Genomic DNA, 19,923 nt, shown 5'->3' with positions numbered 1-19,923 from the left:
TATTTATTTATTTATTTATTTATTTATTTATTTATTTATTTATTTATTTTTAGCAGTGAAGGTTTTGGGTAGCAATAATGAGGTTTGTTTTCTCATTCATCAGTTGTTTGTTGACACCCTTCAGTGCTTGAGTCACTATCCTGAGCCTGGGCCAAAATAGAGTTCCCACTACTGCCTCTGGCCTGTCGAAAGTGACAAGTGAATCCATAAAGGTGGGAAAGGTACTTTGAAGCAGGTTCCTAGGTCACAAGAGAAGAGGAAATGACACTTAAACACGGAGGAGCTGAGGTGGGAGAGGTGGCCAAAATGAGGTGCTGGCAGCAGTCAAGGTCAGGGCCCAGTAGAGGTATGCCTTTCCCCTAGGGAGCCCAAGACCTCTCTCTCTGCTAGTCTTAGCCCATATCTAGCTGTGTCCTTGATCCCAGAGACAAAGAATCCAAGATAAGTTTACTTTTCCTGTTATCTGCCTGTCCAGCCCTACTGCCTTTGGCTCAGCCTCTCACACAGTTACTTTCCCTCTAACCCAAGGTTCAGGCTTCTGTATGCTTCAGCCAGACCCCGGCCATTTGCAGCCCTGAGAGGGCTAGAACTCTGCCTCCTGCCTAGGCACTTGGCTGTGGTAGCCCCTTGTCTCCTGGGAGAAAGCGCATCTTTGCAACTACCATACTGACTCAGCCAGATTCTGCCCACCACAGAGATGAGGATAAGGACTCTCTCTAGTTCTGAGTTGCTCCCACTCTTTAAGAGGTGTATTCTTTCTTGATCATTTTGAGCAAATCAGAGCTACCTTCATTGTGCTGATCTTGGGCAGAAATCCCACCCGGGCCCCACCTCCACCCCCACTGAAACGTGCTTCCTTTGGGAGTTTTAGGCCAGGCTCTCCCATTCCGGAAACCCTAGTACGTCAGCCTTGTGTGCCAGGCTCTGGTGGGATTGGCTTTAATAATTGCTCTGTATGTTCATTTTGTTATAGAATGCCCCTCTCCCCGTGCTGCTCACAGACTGAGTAGCTGCGGACTTAAAGATCTGGCCTAGTTCCCTCTCCTAGATGCCAGTAGGCTCATTCCATGCTTGGGCCATACAGAGCCTGGCTTCTGTGATGTAGCCTATGTCATCACTCCTTTTCTGCAAGGTGAGGCTGTACAGGGTGGGATTTAAACTTGGCCATGTCTGGTTCGTGCTGCCTCCTGGCTTCAGGACCTGTACCAGAATAGTATAACTTCAGACAAGTAGGAGAAGGGATCCAAGCAGGAATCTTGCCCTCAGTCACAGTGGTACATCTGTCCCAGAGTGAGAGTATGGGTGGGATGCTTAGAGTTTGCCAAGGGCTGTGTGAATGTGGCATGCCAGGTGGAAGCACTTGAATAGAGGAGGACACAGGAAAACCCAGGAAGCAAACTCCTGCCCCGAAGCCAGGTCTCTCCCTAGCAGTAGGATCTGAACTTGGGATACACCTACCTGCCTCTGGCCTCAGATCCCAGCACTGGGGCCTCAAACACCTGCAGCTGGACCCAGCTGGGACCATCTCAAGGCCTGGGAAGCAGTAAAATGGGTTGTGCAGTCCAGAAAATGTGGTTGCCGCCAAGCCCTGGAAACTCTGGGCACATTCTCTGGCCTTTCTGAGCTGTGTGTACCCATCTGTAGAGTGGGTGTGGTTGATAACCCCTCCTTACAGAGCTCCAAAGCTGCTAAACACAGCTACAACAAATGACCCAGCCTTAATTGGTCAGCCAATGTAACAGGGTCTTCTCATGCGCTGGGGAGGGCAGAGGAAATGGGAAGGTCTTTCTAAGACCTGAGCCCTTCTCCCACCTCTCCTGTAGTCTTTCTTCTAGCCCAGAAATGTAGCTGTCTCCCACACCCTCAGTGCTCCCCCTGAATTTAGTGACAGAGATGCAAGGTGGGTGCATGTGAGGAAGCCCTATTTCCTCCAAAGGCCTGAGCAGAACTGGATGTTTGCGAGTGGGAAGTGAGAACTGGTAGGAAACACCCAGGCACATCACTTCCACTATGTGCTAGTTGCCAGCCTCTTGGCCATTTCTGCTGTAGCCTCTGCTACGGTAGCACCACTCATCTTCAGTTTTAACTAACTTGGTTGCAGGTTTCTGTGCAGTGCAGGAAATTATACAGAAGGTAATCTCTATTGCCCAGTAGCCAGTTTCCAGGAAACTTATCAACTGTAGAACAGTATTACACCAGGGTGCTGGCAGAGACGAAGACCGCCGTCTACCTCAGATTTTCCTGTTTGTGTGTACATGCTTGCATGTGTTCAGTGAGTGCAGCTTTCCTATATCTAAGTTTTTCTAATGATGTTGTGGTCACAACGGCTCTGAGAGGTTCGGTCGCTGCAAGAGTAGATCCCTTTTATTTTACTGACTTCCCTCTTGTCTTCTCCCCAAGTAAACCCCTCAGCCCTGGCAGCTACTAATCTGTTTCATTCCTAAAAATCTGGTAATTTCAAGAACATTATAAAACTTGGGTCATTCGCTGTGAAACTCTGGGGAATCATTTTACTCACTAGGCACAAGTGACCCGAGATTCAGTCAAGTCATCGTGTGGCTTAGTTCTTCTCAGCCCCTAGTCGTACCTCAGAGTGTAGATGAGCTGCCCTTCAACCACTTAGCCCCTTGTCTTCCGTTTCCAGGTTTTACAGATAGAGTTGCCTGAACATGCATGTTTATTTCTGCGTGCTACTTGCCTGTGTATTCTTGCTGAATTGCGTGATAATTGCATGTTTTATAAGAAAATGCCAATCCTTTTTCCAAGGTGGTATATGTGTCACTCAGTTTCTCTACAACCTTAGTGTTTGATTATGTTAGCTTCTCATAGCCACTCTGTCAAGTTGTGTAGTGATATTCTCTACTGGCAGATACAGAACTTTTTGCTGTGTCCCTTGTCCAGCACTGGGCCTCGTTTGGTGGACTATCGTTGAGTGGGTACCATCTCTGTGATGAGTAACTCCTGCTCCTAGGTAGGGACTTGCTTGGGTCCCTAGAGGAGAAGGCATCCAGGACCTGGGTAGGGTATTGCATACCAGCCTCAGGTGACTCAGACCTGTGGCAGTGCCGGTTTTCCTCGGTGTTAGCAGGAACAGAGAAGGATCAGGCATGGGTGGAGTATTGGAAGCAGCAGGCTGGTGTGTGGGGTCTTTGGAGAAGGCATAAGTTCTTAAGAATGGCAAAGTGGGTGTATTGTTTTGGCCATATGGGCCAGGATATCCACACACAGGGAGTGGGGAGAGAAAGTAGAAAAAAGGCTAAGAAGCTACAGGAACCAAGGGGTCACAGAGTGACGCTGGGGAAGGCAAGATATGTTCTTTAGTTGTTACTGCCTCCTCCTGACGCTAGTCAGGCTTTGCCACAGCCTTGTGGAGAGCATCTTTAATTAATGTGGCTTCGCCACTAGATTGGGCCTTGCTGAAGTGTAGACAGGACCTGTATTGGTCATTAGTGTGTATAACTCATTCTCTTGCTTCACAGTGCTCTGGCTGAGGTCGGAGCTTGGCCAAGTCAGTCAGGCCTTAGTCCAGGAAGGGCTTTTAAGGGTTAGAGGCTTCAGCTTCACCTTGCCCTCTCCCCTGTCTACAGGTTCATCATGCCTAGTGGCATATAAGAAGACCCCACCACCGGTCCCTCCACGTACCACATCAAAGCCGTTCATCTCAGTCACCGTCCAGAGCAGTACCGAGTCCGCTCAGGACACCTACCTGGACAGTCAAGACCACAAGAGTGAAGTGACGAGCCAGTCGGGCTTGAGCAACTCATCGGACAGCCTGGACAGCAGTGCCCGGCCACCCAGTGTGACACGGGGTGGGATTACCCCAGGCCCTGAAGCTCCGGAGCCTCCCCCTAAGCATGCAGCTCTGAAGACTGAACAAGGGACACTGACGAGCTCTGAGTCCCATTCCGAGGCCATCCCCAAAAGGAAACTGTCATCAATAGGAATACAAGTAGGGGTCCCTTTTGCACTGTTTTCTGTCCACTCTGTGCACCGGCCTGCGTGTAATTACATCTAGTGGAGGCCCACTAGGTCTCCCGGAAAGAGGTCTTTTTGTCTGTCTATTCTGGGCATCTGCCCCAAGTGGCTGAACCAAATTCACCTGTAGCCACACTCACATGTCCAGCCACCCAGGCTGCAGGTCCATAGCTGTGGACAGGTTTCTGATCCTCCAGTGGGTTATCCCAGTGAATGTAGTTACACTCAGCCAGCAAGCTCCTGTACACTGTTTGCTGTCCACTGTCTGTCTGTCCACTCCATCCTTTGCCCTGCCAGACAACTCATGGGAGGTGGGGCTGGCTTAACAGTTCTCTAATCCAAGGTCAGCTCGGTACGGAAGCCATGGCCCCGCTTGGCAGCGGGAGCATCGTGGAGCATAGACGCTGATGGGCCCTTGAGCCATGGGGGTTGGTCAAGGGGAACTTGACCCAGAGCCCACTCAGGCCCTGGGGACAGGTAGGTCACTTGAAGCACCAGACCCATGGCTGAGAGTGTGATGGCACTCTATATGCCTCCCTTCATAGAAAAGGGTCCCAAGAGGTCAGGCCCTGTGGCCCAAGCCCAAGTCTCCTCTGGAAGGCAAACCCATTGCATAGTCACATCCATGGTCCCCAGCTTTCCCTCCACTGCCTCTCAGCTCCCAGCGTCAGGGGTCTGTCTTCTGTTAGCTGAGTGAGGCAAGCTTGGGCTCGGCCTCACAGTTCTCAAGAATTGATCTAAATCCAGAAAGTCCTCTGCTAGGAGGCTGGACCTCCAGCCTGCGGTAGAAGGCAGTGAGTGAGGCCAGGCCAGCTGCAGTGGATGAAGGTGAGGGCAGGGATGTGGGGAAGTGGAGCACTTCCAACCCGGTGGGGGGGGATGGGGGGAGGAGAAAACGGTGGATGCCTTGCAGGGAGGACTGGGATCCAGTTGACGGCAGAACACTAGAGTGTAGAAGGAAAGGAGCAGGGCTGTGAAGGGGAGACTGAGCAGAACGGGAACATTCCTCATCTTTGGCTGGGTTCCCAAGAGACAGCTTTGGCCTTTGGTTCCCCCACGTACAGGAAGGAAGTTGACAGATTCTCCTGGCTCTGTCCAGGGGAGGTTCTGCATGCGTGCCCCACACTTGCTCCCTACAGCCTGTCCCAGTGGGATTCTTACATAGAAGGTTGCCCGGTATTTGATCCTTGGTCGTGACCACCATGTCTTTGCAATCCCAGATTCTCTTCCCTTCTTAGAAGGCCTGAGAGCTGGTCAGGACAGCTTTGATTGCTGTATTGAGAACGTGACACAGGGAAAGGATTCTGCTTTCAGAGCCTCCCCTTTACCTGGCTTCACCCCGCTTTGTGCTCTCGTCACAGCTCTGGAGACAGCTGTGCTTCCAAGCTGGCTCTTGCCAAAAGGAAGTGTGAATTTTTCCAGTTCCGGAAAGCATCTCTATCCCCGCACCTGGAACTCAGCTCCTGAGGCTGTCTCTTCATCCCCCCAACACCTCAAGCCCTAGGCCAGGTGTGGGCACCCCCATGTATTGGAGCTGTGATGAGTGGTTCAGCCGGCTGCTCCATGGTTGGACCAGGCATGGCTGCTGCCGGAGGTCCTCCCCTTCACAGAGCAAGTATGGCAAGTCCAGGGACAGGATAACCCATAGCATCTGGCTCTGGGTTCTGGGTTCAAGAACTGCTCTTTGTGCTTGGCACTGAGTTCAGGTGCCACCAGGTCCCCTCTCAGGCTGCAGCTACAGGGTTAGGGGAATGATCTTTGCCTCCAGACAGCCCTTGGCTTCAACTACACCAGATAACGGCTGTGGCTTTGTGTGTGTTCTCTCCCGTCGTCCTTTTCTCTCTCTGATCGTGTAAAGGAGAGGACTAGAAGGAACGGTTCCCACCTCTCGGAGGACAACGGACCCAAAGCGATCGATGTGATGGCGCCCTCCTCAGAGTAGGGAAAGCCAGTCATCTCCACCCCCTCCCGCCTCTGCGCGAATGAGCAGTGCCCGGCTTAACCTGGCCCTACTTGGGCCCACGTGCAGTGTCTGCATGCCTCGTGTCGTCCGTCCACATGTCTGTTTGCGTCGTCCCACTAATGTGAATTTCAGCAGCAAGTGTGGTGTTTGTTTTTATTCTTGTCTTTGTCTCCGTGCCGTTGCTGTCGTTGTCCTTCAATAAGGTTGACTGCATTCAGCCAGTGCCAAAAGAGGAGCCCAGTCCCGCTACCAAATTCCAGTCCATCGGGGTTCAGGTAGAGGACGGCTGGCGGTAAGTCGGACAGAGGCGGCTGCTCCCCCTCTCCTCCCCCCTCCGCCCTCACCTCTCCTGCTCTCCCTAACCCACTTCTCCTTGCTGGATTTCTAATAACCAAGCTGGGTGTGGGTGCGGGTGCTGGCTCAGGTGTGGGGGGCTGGGCAGGGCAGGTGGGTGGACACATGAGCGCTTGCTCTGAGACCACTCACCCCAAGGGGAGCAAGGCTGCGCTGGGCTGTAGCCCCCAGCTCCCTGATGCTGGTGGTCTTCCTGGCCCCACTGCAGTAAACAGACAACCTTATGACCTTGTCCTTGTGTGTGTGTGCGTGCGCGTGTGGGCACGGGCAGGGTGGGCAAGGGCTGAGCAGAGAATGAGCGGGGGCTGTGGGACCCGCTTCAGGCGCATGGTGAGCAGATGATGCATCCGTTTCTCTGTCTCCCCGTGTGTCCGGGTCAGGTGGCTGCTGGTTTCTGGCCCTCTTGGTGACTCACTCCTTCCTGTCCCCATCCTCCCCCAACAGAAGCAGCGCCCCCTCTCACAGCATGTCCTCCCGTCGGGACACCGACTCTGATACCCAGGATGCCAATGACTCCAGCTGTAAGTCATCTGAGAGGAGTCTCCCAGACTGTACCCCACACCCCAATTCCATCAGCATTGATGCTGGACCCCGACAGGCCCCCAAGATTGCCCAGATCAAGCGCAACCTCTCCTATGGAGACAACAGCGACCCTGCCCTGGAGGCGTCTTCGCTGCCCCCACCCGACCCTTGGCTGGAGACCTCCTCCAGCTCCCCAGCAGAGCCAGCTATGCCAGGGGCCTGCCGCAGGGATGGCTACTGGTTCCTGAAGCTCCTTCAGGCAGAAACGGAGCGGCTGGAAGGCTGGTGCTGCCAGATGGACAAGGAGACCAAAGAGAACAACCTCTCTGAAGAAGGTGGGTGTTACAGGGTGGTCCTCGGGGTGTCACTGTCTCACCAGCCCGGGAGGAGCGGAGGCTCTGTCCTCGGGCTCTTCTTGGGAGCTTGCCTCTCAGTTCATTCCTCCCACCTGCCCTCGTCCCAGATGACCGTTATGATACTAGCTGCCCGTGGTGCAGGCTGTGGGCCTGGTCGTCCGTTTCTGATTTTCACCTATAGCAGCATCCGTACCTGGTGAGGACTGGTGTGACAATTAGTGGAGAGGTCCTGACAGAGTGCTGGACACAGAGCTGCCGCGCTGATTTATTCCCTCCCAGCTCTTTATTGAGTGTGTGCTGCTCACCACGTGCAGGCATCTGACCTGGCCTCCGCAGGAGGAAGCTCTAAATGGTTTCTGCATGTCCATTTAGTATCGGCCGATACTCTGTGTACTTTTTAAAAAGCTAAGAAATGACCTCCGGCAAGCACTGCCTGCAGTGGTGCTGGCCTGCCACACAGGCCCAGGGTTCATCCGCTAGCACTACCAAAACAGAAGGAGTGGGGAAAGGAACTGGCGGTGTGCAGGGAGCCCAAGTCAGGGCATGCAGTTGGAGGCAGCCTCTGGGGACCTGCAGGCTGGCTCTGTGCTGACCAAGTTCTGCCAGAGCACAGCCTCCCACTTGGAAGGACAAGCCTTCAGAGTGTGATAGACAGACTTGTGTCCCAGTGGCCCTGATATATATGCTGAGGACACCTTTGATGATTCAGAGGGCGCTGGTAGAGTCAGTTTTCACTGCCCTCTGGGCCTCTTCCCAGCTTTGATGTCACACCCACCTTGGGGCAGGGAACTCTTGAAGTGTATACCTAATACATTTAATAAGGATGTGTGTGTGTGTTTTAATTAAACCAGTGGCAGAGATCAGAAAGCACCAAGTGTCTGACAGAAGGCAGCAGCCTGTTCTGTATACACTGTCCTATAAACACTGCTCTGTATACACCTGCACGTGTCTTCGCACTGTGATTGCCTTCTCTTTCATCTGCAGAATTAAGTGACTAAGTGTTGATTTCTTAGGGTTTCGTATTTTTCCTGTTCCTTTGTCTTGCTTAGGCCATGTTCTCTGGATCTGTTCCCAGCTGCGGGCTTTCTCCTTTTCTTCTTCAGGCACTGCCATCGCCCTTCCCCACGGGGCACTTCGCTCTTCAGGTCGCCTGCTGGCTGCTTGGTCTTCATCTGTTCTAGACTAAGCTTTATTCTGAGAACTTTTTGGATACCTGGCATGTCTTTCAGACCTCATAGTTTAGGTGTAAAGTCGAAACTTATCCATACAACATTTATACACATGTGTGAGTGACAATGCAGAAGTGAAAGTATGGTGACTTAGAGCATTTTCTCTCAGAACCCCAAAGGCTCCATCCTGTAGTGCTTCCATTACTTGGGATGAAACATTTGAAGCCAATCTGCCTCTCTGTCCTTGGATTTTATCCTTGAAAACTTTTAGGATTTTACTCTGGTGAAACTTCTTAGCCATATGCGTGAAATGGGTCTTTATTCATTTATTTTTCCAGTAGTTAGTTACTTGGGCATGCCTAACTTGGAGGCTTGGTCTGTGGCTTCATAGAACTAGTCTTGTATTGATTTAAAAGAAAAGCAGGTGTAGCCTTGAATGGTGACACAGTAATCCCTGCACTTGGGAGGCTGGCCAGGGCAGGGTGCTCACTGTCCACTTGAGGCCCTGAGCTGCTGCTTCAGTGTCTTTTCCTGTTGGCTGTGATGAAGTATTACAACAGCTGACAAGATGGCTCAGCATGGAATAGCACTTGCCACTGAGTCTTAACAACCCGAGTTCAACCTCCAGGATGCCCCTACAGAAGGAAAGGACTTGCTACTACAAGTTGCCCTCTGATTGCCCGACATGTGCTATGGCATGCATGCCCACGCATGTGCACATGCGTACTCTCACACAAGTAAATAGGCATATTAAACCTGGGCTAAATGGCACACACCCCAGCACTTGGGAGGCAGAGGCAAGTGGATCTCTGTGAGTTTGAGGTCAGCCTGCCTACATAGCAAGTTCAAAGCCAGAGCTACATAGTAAGACTCTGTCTCAAAACAAACAAAGAAAACAAACCCTGACAAAAGCAGCTTAAAGGAGAAAGAGTTTATTCTGGCTTACAGTCCAAGAGAATAGTCCATGGTGGCAGGGAAGTCAGGGTGGCAAGGAGCTTGAAGCAGCTGGCCTCTGCGCACCCACAATTAGGAACAGAGCCACAAATGCTTGGTGCTGCTCAGTCTTTTTCTCCACTTGTATAGTGCAGAATCCCAACCAGGAATGGTTCGCCCACCATGGGTGGGTCTCTTAATCAGTAAAAATCAAGATGCCTGACAGGCATACCCTGTCTCTGTGCAACAGAGCAGAAATGGAGAGAGTGGCGGCACGTGCCTGTAATTCCAGCACTTGAGGCTGTAGCTAACGTCTCACTTGTATCTGCTGTTTTTCTCTGAAATTCCTGCCTGGTGTCAGTTTCTGCATTGATCTCTCATCTTTTCTTCCTCTCATTAAAGTCTTGTTTTGTAGCCCAAGCTAGCCTTAAACACAGTCTGAAGCCAAGACTGGCCTCAGACTTGAAGTCTTCCTCTTTTAACCTACCTGGTGCAGGGCTGTAGGAAAGCAGCAGCGTGCTTTGCCTTTCCTCTCTTCTGCATAGTATCTTTTTTTTCCATATGTTTTTAATTCTTTTCTTTTTCCTTCATTTCTCAGCTGCTTTAGTTACTCAGTATTACCGCCAAGCCGCGCCTGGCCCTACGCTTTACTGAGATGAGCTCCCATGCTATAACATTAATCCTTTTGAAGCAATAATTCAGACTTGCCAGTAGATGCTCTCCAGTCCTCGGACCGGCGCCAGGCTTCACCCACGTGTGCATGTACCATGCTTTCTTTCCTTGTGCTGCCAGATAATGTTCTGTGTTCACAAATGTGCCAAATCTTAACATACAGTTCGCCTGTTGACAGGCATTCAGATCATTTCTGTTTGAGGGCTGTTGTGACAAGTGCCACAGTGAACATTGATCTACAGTCGTGGTGTGGCTCTGTCCTCCGCTGAATGTGGGGCTTCTCCTTTCCTGGTCCCTTCCCAAGTTACTTATGTAGACAGATCGTACTGTCTAGTACAGGCTGGAACTTGTGGCCCCTCCAATGCTTGAACTTAGTGTGGAGATCTGCCTGTCTCTGCCCCCCAGCTGCTGTAATTGAAGGTGTACACCACCACAGCTGGCTTGAGTACTCCTTTTATATATTTTAATGGAAAAACATTTTTATTGTGTCTTTCTTAGGATTTCTGTTGCTATGATAAAACTCAGTGACCAAAAGCATCCTGGGAAGGAAAGGGTTATTTCGGCGTGCAGCACTCAGGTCACACTCCATAGCTGAGGAAGTCAGGTGGAAGCAGGGACCACTGGGGACTGCTGCTTCCTAGCTTGCATGATCTGCTTTCTTACGCACCCCAGGACCACTTGCCCAGGCTGGCAGCACCCACAATGGGCTAGCTCTCCCCATATCAATCATTAGAGAAAGAAAATGCCCCACAGGCTTGCTTAAGGGCCAGTCTTATGGATGTATTTTTTTCAGTTATGGTTCCCTCTTCTCAGATAACTCTTAACTTGTGTCAACTTGGCAAAAACAGAAAAAGAGAAAAGTTGTAAGAATCTTTGACAAGTCCTGGATACTAGACCTTTGTCGTATTTGTGATTTGCAGGTGTTTTCACCCCTTCTGTGAGTCACCATTTTCTTAACGGTATTCTTTGATGAAGTGCAATTTGTGTATTTTTTGTCTGTGCTTCCACATTTTAGTAATTATGGATGTACGTTATTTTGGTAAAAATTAACATTAGGATGGGAATGACCCCAGCAAGAAGAAGATGACTAACAGCTCAGTGGGAAAGGTTCTGCCATGAGGTTCAGAAGCCTCCAACAGTAGTGTTACTTATTTTCAGCTTATTCTGTGTGTTTGGGTGTTCTGCCTATGTGTATGCATGTGTACCACCTTATGCCTGGTGCTTGTAGAGGGCAGAAGAGAGCATTGGATCACCTGGAACTAAAGTTATGAACAGTTGCAAGCCACCGTGTCAGTACTGGGAACCTGACCCAGGTCCTGTGAAAGAGCAACAGCTGCTCATAATGGCTGAGCCCTCTCTCAAGCCCCAGGACAATAGGGGCCTTCTTCGTGTTTTTTCAGACTTAATGTGTGTGGGTGATTCACCAGCCCACATGTGTGTCTATGCACCACGCGTACGCAGTGCCCATAGAGGCCAGAATAGGATTGTTATTAGAGTCAGGGACAGTTGGGAGCCACCATATGAATGCCGAGGATCAAAGCTGGATCCTCTAAAAGAGCATTGCTCTTCATTGCTGAGCTGTCTCTCCAGACCCAAATGATGCCTCACAGCCATCTGTAGGTCCAGTTCCAGTGGATCTGAGGCCTGATTTGTACAGGCTTCTGGATGCACGGGGCACACAAAGTTTTACAATTAGAATCACAAAGGAAATCGGTTAGATTAATGTGCAGTTGTCAAGGGTAGGCGTGGTACATGCCTGTTATCTCATCACCCAGGAGTCTGAGGCAAGAGGATCTACAGTTAGCTTAAGGCCAGTGAGGCCATATAATGAGATGTTGTCAAAATATTAAACTTACAGTAACATGCTATTTGTTTAATGCAGGAACGAGATCTGTCAGTCACGCTATGATGGCTATCAAACTGAAGTCGTGGTGTGACATCATCTGTGGCCCTGTGACAGATACTAGTACAGCTAGCATGAGTCCTTGAAGAGCTTTCGGTGAAGGGTGATGGTGGGGGAGGCCAGAAGCAGCCTGATTTGCATGAGAGAAGAGAGTAACTGGAGACCACCTGCTCAGTCAACTCAGCTGAGAAACTTCCCGGTGTAAGGGAGCCCAGAGGGAGCTAGGCTTGAGGGCAGCATAGGCATGGACACGTTATTCTGAATACCCGTGTTAGAGAAGGGGAATCGTGCGGGAGTGACCGGCAGTGCCGGGGTGTCCCCCCGAGTGCAGACGGCACAGGACCTGTGCCCAGCAGAGGTGCCCAGAGCTGTGTAGCTCTGCAGAGGGAAGCAGGCTGCCTCTGGGAGGTGAGACGGGTGGAGCCGAGTGAGGAATAGGTGCTGGCACAACTGCGTAGGTGACAGAGTGAGGACCAGCGTCTCATACCTGCCCAGAGAGGCTGACCGTGAGAACGGAGCTGCTGCCCCACAATCCTGTTGCTCGCAGTGTGATTGCTCTAAACCTTGGCGTGTTTCTGCAGCACACTGCTGTCTATAGAAGCTTGTTTGTCCTACCACAGCCCCTTAAAATCCCGACTTCCCTCTGTGTGTGCATTGAAGGGGGCTGAGGTCAGAGGACAACTCAGTGGAGTTGGTCTTACGCAGCAAGCACCTCACCCACCATCCTGTCAGCCTTGCTTTGCTTTTGGTTTGGTGTTTTTTTGTTTTGTTTTTTGTTTTTTGTTTTGTTTTAAAAAGAACTACTATGGAGTTGCACACCAACCTTTTCAGTTTTTGAGTCTGACACAGAGATCCCCCTGCCTCTGTCTCAAGTGAGAGGATTAAAGGCATGAGCCACTATGCTGGGCCTTTTGTTTAAAGTCTGGAGACCAGGTCTTCAGTGTCCCAGGCAGACACTTCAGCTTGTGATCCCCCTGCCTCAGCCTCTCTTGTAGCTTGGATTGCAGGTCTGCCCTAGGCCCAGCTCTGCTGTATCTTGAAGATGGGATTCTACAGAACCCTGACACTTCTGGTGGTGCCTCACGGGCTGGTTTGTCGGGCTGTTTATCCCATTCTCTTTTAGTGTTGCCTCGTGCATGCACGTGCGCATACACACCCTTTCATGTCTGTGTGCTGTGTCTCACAGTCCTTCACTGCTGCTCCGATTGTCCCTTTCCATCCACATGTACTGTGACTGGATTGATTTACACGCACGTGTAGTCCTTTCAGAGTATATGTACCCGAGTTTCTTCCCCCTGATCAGTCTGAGGCCACGACCAGCCACAGCGGTAGGCACTGTTAGAATTTTGTTTCTGACATTGCTGTTATGTATTTCTGCTACATATATATGACATGTATCACATGCATGTCATTCGGCCTCATTGTGAAATTTCTGGTAGAAGCATATGGGGAGGGTAACTTGTTTTAGACACAGGACTTTATTATGTCATTAAGGCTAGCCTTGAACTCAGCCTCCCTCGTGCTGGGACTACAGGTATGTACCACTACACTTTTTCAAACATGGATTGGTTTTTGATATTTTAAAAGTGTACGTCGGGGGCTGTGTGCCGTAGCAAGTGTGTAAGTCAGGATAATTTGCCAGCGTTGGTGCTGAGGATGGAACTCAGGTCATCAGGCTTGGGGAGCAGATATCCCTCCCGCCCCCAAGCATCTCACTGGCCCTGAGGCAGGTAGCGATATACACACCTCTAACCCAAGAATTTTGGAGGTAGCGGTAGGAGAAGCTTAAGACCAGCCTGGGATACAGAAGATCTTCTCCTCAAAAACAAGCAGAACCACTCAAGGCCATCGTTCGATGCCCAGGGAGCTGCGCCTGCACTTGTCTGAGCGGCTCAGCTGTGTGGACCCTTCTTTGTCTGCACCACTGGCAAGCAGGGTTTTCTTCTTAGTTTCCGCCCTGGGTGTTATAACAACGTGATTAAGATAAAATGGGGGGGGTCTGATAATTGAGCCCAGGATCTTGTGCTTGCTAAGCACACAGCACCACTGGGCCACACTTAAACCCCGAGATGCATTTTACACACTGTAGAACGCACCCTTTATGGTAACACAGCTCATGGAGGCTTAGCTTGCTTAGTCACAAGGTTGTCATCACTTTGTAAAACTCAGTATTTTAATCACCCCCAAAAGAAACTTCTACCTCTTTAGCCACCATTTCTGTGACAAGGTCTTACTGAATTGTCCACCCAAGCCTTGAATTTGGAGCCTCAGCCTCCCAAGTAAACACCACAGCTCTGGTCTAAAGAGACAGTTGCTGGTTGAGAGCACTGACTGCTCTACCAAGGACCTGGGGTCAGTTCCTAGCACTCACGTGGTGGCCTCTTGTTGTAGGTTTGTTGATGTTGTTGCTTTGAGACAGGATCTTAGGTTGCCAAGGGTGTCCTTGAACTCCTGACTTTCCAGCTCCCAAGTGCTGGGATTTCCAGCCCTGCCACCATCCTTTCTCCGTGTGCACTAGACAAGCTCTCTACCACTGGCCACAGGCATAGCCCCTCGACTTGAGTTTTCTGATACATGTTTGTGTGTCTGGGCCACCGCTCCTGTGGTGGCTCCTCTTCATGCTTCTCAGCAAGATATAGTATTCCTTGATCAGCTCCTGTAAGGCCTTTGTGGAAGAGAGGCCAAGATGTGTCCCGGGCCAGTAAGAAGTGGGGGTGGGGAAGAGGTGGCGTGGGTGTGTTTGGGGGTAGTTGCAGAATCCCCCTGGCAGTCATTTCAGCATGTAACACACTCAGCAGTCCCTACTCCGTTCACCTGGTGCTCAGACCACAGTCCTTTCTCATCTAAATAAAAAGAACATACGATTTTTGCTACTTTGGAAAACTCAAACCTGCCCCCTTCGTTTGAAATCTACAACATCTGTCCCTGCCCGGTGGCCCTTACATTAAGCCGCAGGGCTGTCTCGGTGGGCTGGGTCTTGTTTTGCTGAGTGTCTTGTACAGCAGTGGGCCAGCCTCACTGTATTCTGTTGCCTTAGTAGCCGAGGTTGGCCTTATTGGTGTGACCTACTGCACAACTGGCTTCAAGCTTGATTTGATCTAGCATCAGTTTTCACTTCCTGATTTGTGTTACTTTAAAGATTTTCATATTCATGTTAATAAATCTTTCTGTTCTTCGTGGTGTGAGTCTGCCTGCAAGGCTCTGGAAATAACTCGCATCTGTTTAATCTCCTGAGCAGCCTGAAAATTCAGGCTGTCTGTCTACTCCTTAAAGATCGAAAACCCCACAGGGTGAGCTGGTGGGCTCTTCTCTGAGGATCTGCCCCACACAGATCCAGCGAGGTTCCCTTGCTGGGGACATTCCTAACTTCAGTTTCATTCATTTTAAACACTGTTGCTATGTCTCCCCAAGGCTAGCTTTTAACTCTCCATCCCAAAGTGCTTCTTGCTTCCTAAAAAGTATTTAAAGTGTGTGAGAGATGGGGGAGGACACTGGGAGGCGTCTGCTCTCCTTCCGCCTTTACACAGGTTCCAGGGATGAAACTCACTAGGCTTGCATAGGACAAGTGTTTACTCACTGAGCCATCTCAACAGCCCCTCTGTTTCTTTTCGTCGCCATGATAAATTTACCTTTCTTTGGAAATTTTTTCCCATTTAAGCTGCTTCTAATTTACTACCATAACATTTCCATAGGAAATGGGATAAGGTCCTAGCTGCAGCTGATGAAGTGACCCACCTGTCACTGCCTCCCAAGGGCTGGGATGAGCACTGAGAGCCACCATGCCCCCTTCTGATTTTCAGAAGACAAGTTCTCATGTAGAGACAGCCCCTTGAGTGCCTGGATGACCAGCACTGCCCTCATCTGTTTTCCTTATAAGACCAGCTTAACCTGTAAATAGAAGAACTCCATTAGCTCTGTGTGTGTGTGTGTGTGTGTGTGTGTGTGTGTGTGTGTGTGTGTGTGTGAACATGTACACACCCTGGTCCTGTCCTCCACAAGTCCGTGCTGGCACTTGTCCAGCACCGCCATGGGTGCTGAGCTGCTTTCTCTGCCTCTCTCTCAGTCTTAGGAAAAGTCCTCAGTGCTGTGGGCAGTGCCCAGCTCCTGATGTCACAGAAATTCCAGCAGTTCCGGGGCCTCTGTGAGCAGAACTTGGTGAGTGACTCTTCCTCGGCCACAGGGCTTCCAGCAGCCCCTTGGCTACCCACCAGGGTTCAGGGAGCCTCCTGTAGACCCCACCTGTGACCTCCACACAGAGGAGATGCTGCCCCCTCATGGCACTATAAGGATGGTGACTACAGGCTCAATACAGGAAGGGCTGGGGCTGTCCTCCAGAAGTAGAACATTGACCCTGGTACAGAACAAGTACATGAGAATTGAGTCAGTTGGCCCTGACTTACTTAGTCCAGCCTATGTCCATGAGGCTGCTGAAGGTAAGCCCTAAGGAAACACTACCCACTGTGCCAGATGGGCCTCCATCCCCTTGCCCACTGGGGGCCTGCCTGCCCCAGGGCCAGACAGCATGTCCTGGGAGAAGAGTCCTCTCCAACAAACCGGGAGCACGAGTTCCCAAGGGTGAACACAGTGGAAAGTGAGTTTGCAGGAATCCCGGGAGGAAAACAGAGCTTCTGTGATCACAACTGGCCTCGGCATGAATCTGCCATCTTCCTACCTCACCGGGGTCACTAGTGGGTCTCTTGCCTATAAAATGAGGACTGTGGCCAGCCCAGGAGGACCATAGCCTTCCTCACCACAGTCCTGTGATAGCAGTCCTGGCGATGGCCACAGTAACGTGTGTGCAGGGCCTGCTTATAATGAAACTTCTCCCAGGGATCCCTGCCACTGGCACTGGCCGTGACTAGAACTGGCTTCATCTGCTCACAGATCCTGGCCGAGCCACAGAACAAGGGAGCAAGGCCCTGCCCAGAGCCCTGCTCAGGGCCAGGCCAGAGGTCCATGTATACAGTGGGGAAATAGGACAGGCTTCAGCCTTGCTGCCCCACTGACCCCATCTGCCCCACAGAACCCCGATGCCAACCCCCGCCCAACAGCCCAGGACCTGGCAGGGTTCTGGGACCTGCTGCAGCTGTCCATTGAGGACATCAGCATGAAGTTCGATGAGCTCTACCACCTCAAGGCCAACAGCTGGCAGCTGGTGGAGACCCCCGAGAAGAGGAAGGTGAGCATGGAGCAGTGCGGAGGGGAAGTCCAGGGACAAATTCCTGGTCGGCAATAACGCTGCCCACATCGGTCAGTGCTGCTTGGCTCCCTTCTCCATGTGTCGTCTTTGAGCTGGGGCTCACGTCCATCACCTTGCGGGGTCCATGCCTGGCACCTGTCCAGCATGCTGCTCGCTGTGTAGCGGAGGCTGTCCCTAAAGCATGCCATCGTGCTCTGCATGTCTAGTAAAAGGGGTCGAGAGTACTAGTGGAAGAAGCAGAGTGGCTCTTCTGGGGCCCTGCTGTCAGGGGCACTGGGGTCGGGCCCCAGTTCCGTCTCCTCGTGGCAGCTGTGCTTCTGTGAGGCTCAGGCAGCCTCCTATAGAGCAGTGGAGCCCAGGGGCCTGTCGCCCTTCTGTGTTCTCATGCAAGGACAGCGTGTGGCTGTGATGGGATAGAAGCCATCAGTTGAAGTCCCTGCTCTGGCCGGGAGACTTGGTCCTTTCTGTGTCTTGGGTTCCTAACGGCTCGAAGCAAGGGTGGGACAGGTGGGATTGTCCATTCTTTGCTGCTATATTATGTCCTAAGTCTCAGTTCGCTTTTGGCTCCTAAGTCCTGTGCTATTCCCACTATCATTGCTTCTGTGGCTTTCAGATTCTAGTGTTGTGTGTTGCTTGTGCCAGTCTGGCATGGAGACGCGGGGATGGGCAATGCGAGCTGCCTGCATAGTTAAGGGGCAGTGCCACACAAAACGTGGCACCTTTATTTTATTTTTGTTCCCTCCTCACTGTCTCACTAAAGGAAGAGAAGAAACCACCCCCACCGGTTCCGAAGAAGCCAGCCAAATCCAAGGCGGCAATGAGCCGGGACAAGGCCTCAGACGCGGGTGACAAGCAGCGTCAGGAGGCCAGAAAGAGACTCCTGGCTGCCAAGCGAGCAGCATCTGTGCGGCAGAACTCGGCCACAGAGAGTGCGGACAGCATCGAGATTTATGTCCCTGAGGCGCAGACCAGGCTCTAAGGCCATGAAGGAGAAAGCACTCGATTTTGAATCATTAAAAACTCAATGCAAACGGAACAGCATTTTCTCACCCTTTAGTGCGGTTATTATCTCTAGAGACCCTGAGCCAACTCTCCAATTGACACATTCAAGGGCTCACAATGTGGCTTTTCTGGGTCCCTCCAAGCTTTAGGTTTTGAAGACTTGACTCAAAAAAACAAAACAAACAAAAAATCAAAACCACAGTCTAGAACCTTTTCCCCTGGGCTGCCATGGCGGACCAGATGACGACTTGGGCAGCCATGGCCTGGCCTTCGGATCGCAGTCTTTTCACTTGCTCTGTCTGCTGAGAACTAGCTTGTTTACAAGACGACGACAGTCCAAGGCGGCCTTGGGCCCCCGCCATATCCCTCCCTCCCCAACATCCCACGCTTTTCTTTCTCCCTTCAGGGCTCACACAGGGGTCACCATCGTGACCAGGTTTCTGGTTCATACTCTTTGGGGCTGAGGGTCCAGAGGGCAGCGAGATGGGCAGCGCTCTGCCCTCTCCACCCTCCCCGCTAAGTGCTCACACACAGTTGTCCCGTGCACAGATGACGTGCCCTCCACCGGCCCAGGCAGTGTCGGCCTGCACTGGCCTCTGAGCAGATAGGAAAGTACTGGTCCTTGGGGCACATGGGGAAACCACAGTCACCATGCTCCGACCCCTTTCTTCAGCAAAAGAACATTTAGGACTCCCAAGTGGCTTCCAGGGGGGTGTCTGTCCTTGGCCCGCACCTTCGTCCAGTCCCCCAGGGGCAGGTGACAGCGTCTGTACGTATGTGTACATATGCACATAGACCTTAGAGTGTATATTTAATAAATGCCCATCTGCTCACCCAAGCCACCAGCGCCGCCGCCACCGGCTCTCGGGGTACCTGCAGGAGGCGGGTGTGTGAATAGCATATATTTTTACATGTACTATATCTAGGTGTGTGTACAAGTGTGTGTAAAAATATACCTTGTGTGTAAGCAGCCCCCCCTTTTTTGGTTGTCCACCTAACCCACTGGGCCCAGGCTCTTGAGTTTTTCATTCTGTTGTAATTTTCATCCCCATCCTCTCCTGTCCCCACTCCTATTCCCGAGGTGTTCTGAGCCCTGAGCTGCAAAGGCCTGGGCCCACAGAGCAGGATGGGGAGGGCAAGGCTGGGTCAGGCCGCCTGGAGGGGGCAGACCCAGCAGGCAGTTTGGTGTACCAGGGGCTGTTCTATACTGTGTGTATGATTCACGGGCATTGGGGACATCCTCTCATCTGGCGCATGCTGCAGGGGTCCCCCGGGTGAAGCAAAGGCCTGCTCTGGGGGCCTGTTCAAGCTTGGCCGCCCCCTCTGTGACCTTGGGCAAGTCACTTGACCTCTGTGTGCCTCAACTTCCTCCTCTGTAAAATGGGGACAGTCCCTGCCCCTCCCTACCTCACAGGCATGTTGTGAGAATAAATGAGGTAACGTGTATCAAGGGCTCATGGCATTATTGCAGTGTGGTAAACCTCTGTGCCCTCCACCTTGGATCCCAGCATGCTTTTGTGGCTGAACATCAGTGGCCACGCTGGGTCTGTCTAGCAGCACTTCACCCACCCAGCCACAGCTGACTTGAAGGGTTCCCTGTCATGTCCCACTAAGACTGTGTCTGCGTCCAGCATTGAAGCAGCCATGCGAAGGTGTGAGTGAGTGCTGGAAGAGAGCAAGCTAGACTTGAGGGATGGAGCTCAGGTGGCGGCCTGACTGCTCCGTGGGCCGCAGTGACTTAGAAGTGGAGGACCTTAGCACATGGCAGTGTTTGACTACAGCACTGGGAGAGTCTCAGCAGATCTGGCCTGGGGAAGGCTCCTGGGATCACAAGCAAAAGGGGTAGGTGTCTATGCGGAATGTGGGGCCATCCA

The 19,923-nt window shown here is 51.6% G+C and overlaps 1 protein-coding gene across 3 annotated transcripts in view; it reads left to right on the top strand.

The window, feature by feature from the left end:
- Positions 1 to 19,495, top strand: part of Dlgap4 (DLG associated protein 4) — a 148,043-nt gene extending 128,548 nt beyond the window's left edge. For 2 of the 3 annotated variants that reach the window (XM_055602198.1, XM_055602200.1), the window contains 6 exons: positions 3,588 to 3,949; positions 6,142 to 6,230; positions 6,737 to 7,149; positions 15,911 to 16,002; positions 16,871 to 17,026; positions 17,808 to 19,495. In XM_055602198.1, the coding sequence (XP_055458173.1) occupies positions 3,588 to 3,949; positions 6,142 to 6,230; positions 6,737 to 7,149; positions 15,911 to 16,002; positions 16,871 to 17,026; positions 17,808 to 18,026 (1,331 nt within the window). In that variant the 3' untranslated portion in view covers positions 18,027 to 19,495. Of the gene's footprint in view, positions 1 to 3,587; positions 3,950 to 5,833; positions 5,914 to 6,141; positions 6,231 to 6,736; positions 7,150 to 15,910; positions 16,003 to 16,870; positions 17,027 to 17,807 lie in introns of all 3 variants that reach the window. The other variant, XM_055602199.1, reaches the window with a different exon arrangement.
- The last annotated feature ends 428 nt before the right edge of the window (positions 19,496 to 19,923 follow it).

This window comes from Psammomys obesus, unplaced genomic scaffold (assembly GCF_907164565.1).
Source record: "Psammomys obesus unplaced genomic scaffold, mPsaObe1.curated_primary_1811, whole genome shotgun sequence".
Taxonomy (NCBI): Eukaryota; Metazoa; Chordata; class Mammalia; order Rodentia; family Muridae; genus Psammomys; species Psammomys obesus.
The sequence above is the reverse complement of the archived record's forward strand: the minus strand, read 5'-3'. Positions and strand labels throughout refer to the sequence as shown.